Below are 6445 nucleotides of genomic sequence, written 5' to 3'. Positions count from 1 at the left end.
CTAGGAGCCCTAATACATGGCATAAACACAGTACAAACCATAAGTAACAATGCACAAGCACCAGAAGAGAGACTAGATACATGGGAGCTCCTAAAAATAAAACACTTACGCTCATCCAAAGACTTCACCGAAAGAGTGAAAAGACAACCTACAGATTGGGAACAAATTTTTGGCTATGACAAATCCGATCAGCATTTAAGCTCTAAAATCTACAAGATACTCCAAAACCTCAACAGCAAAAAGACAAATAACCCAATCAAAAAATGGGCAAAGGATATGAACAGGCACTTCACCAAAGAAGATATTCAGACAGCTAACAGACACATGAAGAAATGCTCAACAATCATTAGCCATCAGAGAAATGCAGATCAAAAGTGCAGATAAGCGTTAAATAATTATATATTTAATTTTATTTTCTGTTTAATTCATATTTGCACTTTTTTATATGTGTATTTTTCCCTTAGGGTCTTTTTTGTATTTATGGTAAAATATGTATAATAAGACATTTGCCTTTAACAGTCTGTTAATATTAAACTTTTTAAGACCAAAGAATAGTGTAACAGATTCAGGTTTACCTTTATGATTAAAAATTTGGGCAGTTTATCTTCTTAAACCTTTTTGAATGAAATTCAGTCTTTTTTATTCCAGAAATAAAAGATTTTTGAGGAAAGAGTGTTAAATGATTCAGAGTAGCACTAGTGATGAAAAGGATGCTGATGTCGAAGATGCATGTGAAGAGTTTGAAATTGTTTCATGAAATATGAAAATGGGGAGAAAAGGCAATATTTTCATTAAATATGTTTTTGAAATAGTTTGATTATAAATGTCCATATAGAGCTAAGTCAATAAATGAGATATTATAGTCTTTTTTTTTTTAATTTAATTTTTGGTGAAAATATACACAGCAAACCCATTCCCATGTCAGTTTCTAGACATAATGATCAGTGACATTGGTTACATTCTTCATATTGTGTCAACATGCTCATTATTTCTGTTCTAGTTGTTTCTATCGTTAATCTCCCTGCCCAGCCTTCTCATCTGTGCTTTAATACAGCTGTTGACCCTTTTGGTCTTATATGGATTTTCTTTTCTTTTTTTTTTTTTTAATGCAGCACTCAAGGGTGACTATCTTTACTCTTTGGACTGAACTGTTAGTTAAAGGTGACTACAGGGGTTAGTTTCAATTCAAGGTTTGAAGAGCACCTCAGGGCTATAGTCTTGAGGACTCTTCCAGTCTCAACAGGTTGAGTAAGTCTGGATTCGTTAAGAATTTGAAGTTCTGTTCCTCATTTTTCTCCCTTTCTATCAGGATTCATCTGTTGTCTTCCTGATCAGAATGTTCAGTAGTGGTAGCCGGGCACCATCTAGTTTTTCTGGTCTCAAGGTATAGGAGGCAGTGGTTCGTGTAGACAGTCTTGTAGTCCAGTTGCTTCTCTGTATAAATAGACATTTAACTCTTTGACTGTTTCATTGACAAAGAAGTTGACGTAAATTGGCGAACAAGTTGTTATACATTTTCTCATTGGGAAGATGGGCGATTGACTGGGCATATGTGACATGATATTGCTTTGAAAACCCTTCAGAATTGTTACAGATATGACATACTTTAAAACTTTATTCAAGGCAAAAAGCTCAGAAGGTCTTAGAAAATAGGTAAAATAAAAATGATCATAGTAACGTTTCTTTTACCATATTGTCCTCAGCTTAAAAAATAGTCACTGACCTTATCCTTATTTTATGGTCTTTCATAATGGCCGAGAAAAGTATTAACTCCCCATAGTGTATGCTAGAGTACACTTTTACTGAAAAATTTGGCATTTGTTTATTATCTGGCCAGTTACAATTAGGGGATTCTGAAGGTTTGGCTTTGGGTTCTAGGTAAACTGAAGGAACTTAACGGAACTGCACCTGAAGAGAAGAAGTTAACTGAAGATGACTTGATACTTCTTGAAAAGATACTGTCTCTAATATGTAATAATTCTTCAGAGAAACCTACAGCCCAGCAACTTCAGATTTTGTGGAAAGCTACTAACTGGCCTGAAGGTACATAAACACTCTTCAAAATGTAACTAGAAAGTAGAAAGTATGTCTTTTCATTGCTATCAATGTAACTGGTGTTCCTAGAGTAAATAAAAGTTCACCTGGGTATTTCTGATTCATATTTTGAAAAACTTGACAAAAAGCATTCCCTATACCACTGTAATTCATAGTCTTTTTCTGGTCACATACCTTCTGAGAATCTGAAGGTAATGGAAAGATCATCCCCATACATGCACCATTTTTATGTGGTTTCAGAGCATTTGTGGATCCCCATCCAAGAAATTTTGTAACCTATTAAACCCAGGTTCCAAGCACTTGCTGTGTTTGCTTGTGTGTTTTTTTAGTTTTATCACTTAACTCTTTTTAATTCCAGAAGTGTCCTCCTCCCCCATTTTTTTTTTTTTTTTTTTTGCAGTTGTTTTGTAGGAGAAGTCATTTGTCCTGTAAAATGTCCCACGTTGTGGATTTGACTGATTACTCAATGTGTTCCTCTATCTCAGTCTTCCTGCTAGTGGCATAATTAGATTCTGGTTTAATATTTTTTTTTTTTAAGATAAAAATTGTTCACAGATGATGCCTCATATTATTACGTCCTGAGGAACATGTCTGATTGCCTTACTTTTAGTAATGCTAAGATCGTTTAGTGAATTTATTCAGATGGTGTCTATCAGATCCTTCCCTTATAAAACTCCTCATCAACCTATAAAACATCCTATCAGCATTTGTTAACTGGTATTCTTCTGTAAAGAACTTTCCCTCCTCAACTCTGGTTTTGTTATGGGATTTTTTTAAAGCAAGCCCTTGCCCGATTCATTCCACAAGGATTAACTGAATACTCACAATGTGCCAACCTATTTTTTTAAAGCAGATGTGATCTTGTAGCAATAAATCTAGTTTATATAAATATGAAACTTCAGCACAAGTTTCAGAAGTATACACATTTTATAAAGCAGGCACATGATTTTTCACATTTTCTAAAATGATCATTGTTCATTTTGTAGCAGGAACATAAAACCCTTAAAAATTAAGTAATAGTCATAAGGAATTGTCTGTATTTTCATAAACATTAATGAATTTTTCTTTTTAATAGATATTGTCTTTCCTGCCCTTGATATTCTTCGGTTGTCCATTAAACATCCCAGTGTGAATGAGAACTTCTGCAATGAAAAGGAAGGGGCTCAGTTCAGCAGTCATCTTCTCAATCTTCTGAACCCTAAAGGAAAGCCAGCAAACCAGCTACTTGCTCTCAGGACTTTTTGCAATTGTTTTGTTGGCCAGGCAGGACAAAAGCTCATGATGTTGCAGAGGGAATCACTGATGTCCCATGCAATAGAACTGAAATCAGGGAGCAATAAGAACATTCACATTGCTCTGGCTACACTGACCCTGAACTACTCTGTTTGTTTTCATAAAGACCATAACATTGAAGGGAAAGCTCAGTGCTTGTCAGTAATTAGCACAGTCTTGGAAGTTGTACAAGACCTAGAAGCCACATTTAGACTTCTTGTGGCTCTTGGGACGCTTATCAGTGATGATTCAAATGCTGTACAATTAGCCAAGTCTTTAGGCGTTGATTCTCAAATAAGAAAATACGCCTCAGTATCAGAACCAGCTAAAGTAAGTGAATGCTGTAGACTTATACTAAATTTGCTGTAGCAATGGGGCAGGGGGCTGTGATTTTAAGTTAATTTTTTTTCTCTCACATTTTACATGACTGGTTACATATGGTAGAACAAAATACTGTGGATGAAGTAACATTTCAGATATTGTAAAGGGCGGAGGGGTGACAAAGGAAAAATAAAACATTTTTGCACTGATTAACTGTGAGACTGTACTGTGTAGTGTGGGTAGGTTTTCAAGAGTATAGAAACAAATTAAGAATGAGCTGTAATCAGCAACACAACCACTGCAATGGCATTCTGCCTTTGTTTTAGCCACTCAGGAAACAAGGGCTTTTGTTACTATAACCTGCCTCTACTACTTATATTCTCTAAACTGTTAACTGTGGGTGGTTGTCTTTTATTTAACTTCTTGTCTGCTCACTTTCATTGCTGGATTCTTGTTTTAGGATACCTCCTTCAGAATTTAAAAAAATTAGACTTGTGAATTATTCCAGATATTGAAAAAATATAGAATAATTCTTTGATTTAAGTCATTTGGAAATAAAATTATATTTGTTTGATGGCTCATTTTTAGAGGAAGAAAAAGCATATTGCTAAGATACATGATCTATGAGGTCATGTATCAATTCAGGCGAGTTGATTCCAGGATTATGATCCAGTTTCTTTGGCCTTTCAATATTTGATATAATTCCATTTATCGTTCCAGTTTTGGTACTTGATTATTTATATTTCGTCATTTACATTCTTTAAAAGGGAATTCGGTATGTATTCACTTTTATCAGGCTCTCGCACAAGCAAGGATACATCAAACTACTTCATCTGGACGGCCAGAGCCTGTCGTATGAAACAAGTATTTTTGAAACCCTAGGACGTTCCAGGGAGCCTTAGTGGCACAGTGGTTAAGTGCTCAGCTGCTAACCAAGAGGTCAGCTGTTCAAACCCAGCAGCTGCTCTTTAGGGGAAAGATGTGGCAGTCTGCTTCCATGAACATTACAACCTTGGAAACCCCGTGGGGCAGTTTTACTCTGTCCTACAGGGTCACTATGAGTCAGAATCAACTAGACAGCAGTGGGTTTTTGATTTTGGAAGATGGTTGAGGTGCTGTGCTAAACACTTTGTTTTTTAATCCTCAAAACCCCTTTAAATAAAAGGTGGTATTTTATCTGTTTTCAGAAGTAAAGAAAATGAATAATGATAAGAGAAAAAGGAAATTGAGTTAAGTACTCAAAGCACACTCAAAGCGCGTGCCATATTATACTCCCTAGAGAGGGAACTGCAAATTTGTTTCAGCATCCTAGAGATTTAACACACAAAGGGAACCATCCCATTAATTACACAACTCATTCTATCTACGATAAACCATTTTCTTAAGAGAAGTGTAGTTATTTCTGTTATAAAAAGTGAGAGAGATCTTTTATAGATTCTCATGAGGATGATTTTGCCTAAAATAGTGAATGACATTATCAGTGTTTATGGTATCCTTAACCATGAGTTTTCCTGGCTTAATGGCAAAATGTAGTCTAGAAGAGCAATTCTCCAGCAGGAGGAGAAGCTTCTAATTATCTAGATTAATCCAAGGAAAAACTTTAGGAATATCAAAAGAATGGGTTAAATATAAAGAGAGGGAAAATATGTTTGTTCAGTATTAAACTGCAAGTTCCTGGTGTGTACCTGGACTTTAAATATGTTTGCTGGTTAAGTTAGGAACCTATGCTTTACTTTTTGTTGAGTGGGATTTAGGTGGTAAAATCAAAGTTAAATGGCACAAAGCTAAGAATTTAACCAAGTCAGCCTATTCCATTACAATACACTTTTTTCTTATTAACATTTTCAGTCTAGCATTCAATCATACATACAAACATATCTGCAATATATCGAAATACTATGTACCTTTGAATAATGGTAGAGCATATAGCTTTGGTTAAGAACATAAGCTCATTCTTCAAAATGTAAAAGGTAGCAAATTATAAACACTGTGTGCCTTGTTAGTGCATGTCTTTTTATAACAACTTTTATTATACTATTAATTCATGTTTATTGAAGAATAATTACAAAATACAGTTCAGTAGAAGGAAATAAGCCTAATCCTAGTAAAATGATAAATGTTAAATAGTGGTTTATTGGATATTTTTAAAGACTTTTTCTTTTTTAGTCAAATTTTTCCATAATTTCCTTGAACTTCTTTTTTTCTAGATATGAAAGCAATATACCCTTGCTGAGTTAAAAAGCACACATATCAAATAAAAATTGCCTGAAGTTCCACTACCCGGAGACAACCATTCTTGACATTTTGTGGCATATCCATATGTATGTAAAAATGTGTTTCATTTTAAAAAAAGGATTTATAATACATACTGTTCAAAAACCTGAGTTTTAAACTGAGCAGATATAGTCCACACTCTTTGGATTATATGAATATACTCATTTTCTATTATTGGACTTTAAGTTTCCAATTTTCTGCTATCAAACCATGCTATGATAAATCCTCAAAGCTACAGCTTCATGATTGTCATACTATTGCCTCAGGATTAACTTTTACATGGAATTTGTGGGTCAAACATTAATGTGCAGTTTTTAGGCTTCATATACATTGCCAAATCATCTCCAGTGTGCAAATCTTCACTTCATATTGCACTTGAAACATCACTGTCTGCAAAAGAGCTAAATTACTTTTTTTTTTTGTATTGTACTTAAGGTGAAGGTTTACAGAACAAATAGTTTCTCATGAAACAGTAGTACACATATTGTTTTATGACATTGGTTAACAACCCCACAACATATCA

At 34.4% G+C, this 6445-nt stretch overlaps 1 protein-coding gene across 4 annotated transcripts in view; it reads left to right on the top strand.

Annotated features, from left to right (window-relative positions):
• Window positions 1-4619, top strand: part of PLAA (phospholipase A2 activating protein) — a 37083-nt gene extending 32464 nt beyond the window's left edge. For 2 of the 4 annotated variants that reach the window (XM_023741844.1, XM_004387744.2), the window contains 2 exons: window positions 1879-2043; window positions 3131-4618. In XM_023741844.1, coding sequence (XP_023597612.1) covers window positions 1879-2043; window positions 3131-3696 — 731 coding nt within the window. In that variant the 3' untranslated portion in view covers window positions 3697-4618. Of the gene's footprint in view, window positions 1-1878; window positions 2044-3130 lie in introns of all 4 variants that reach the window. The other 2 variants (XM_023741845.1, XM_023741846.1) reach the window with 2 other exon arrangements.
• The last annotated feature ends 1826 nt before the right edge of the window (window positions 4620-6445 follow it).

The sequence above is a fragment of the Trichechus manatus genome, unplaced genomic scaffold, assembly GCF_000243295.1.
Source record: "Trichechus manatus latirostris isolate Lorelei unplaced genomic scaffold, TriManLat1.0 scaffold00192, whole genome shotgun sequence".
Classification (NCBI taxonomy): Eukaryota; Metazoa; Chordata; class Mammalia; order Sirenia; family Trichechidae; genus Trichechus; species Trichechus manatus.
This window is presented reverse-complemented; position numbering and strand designations above follow the sequence as displayed.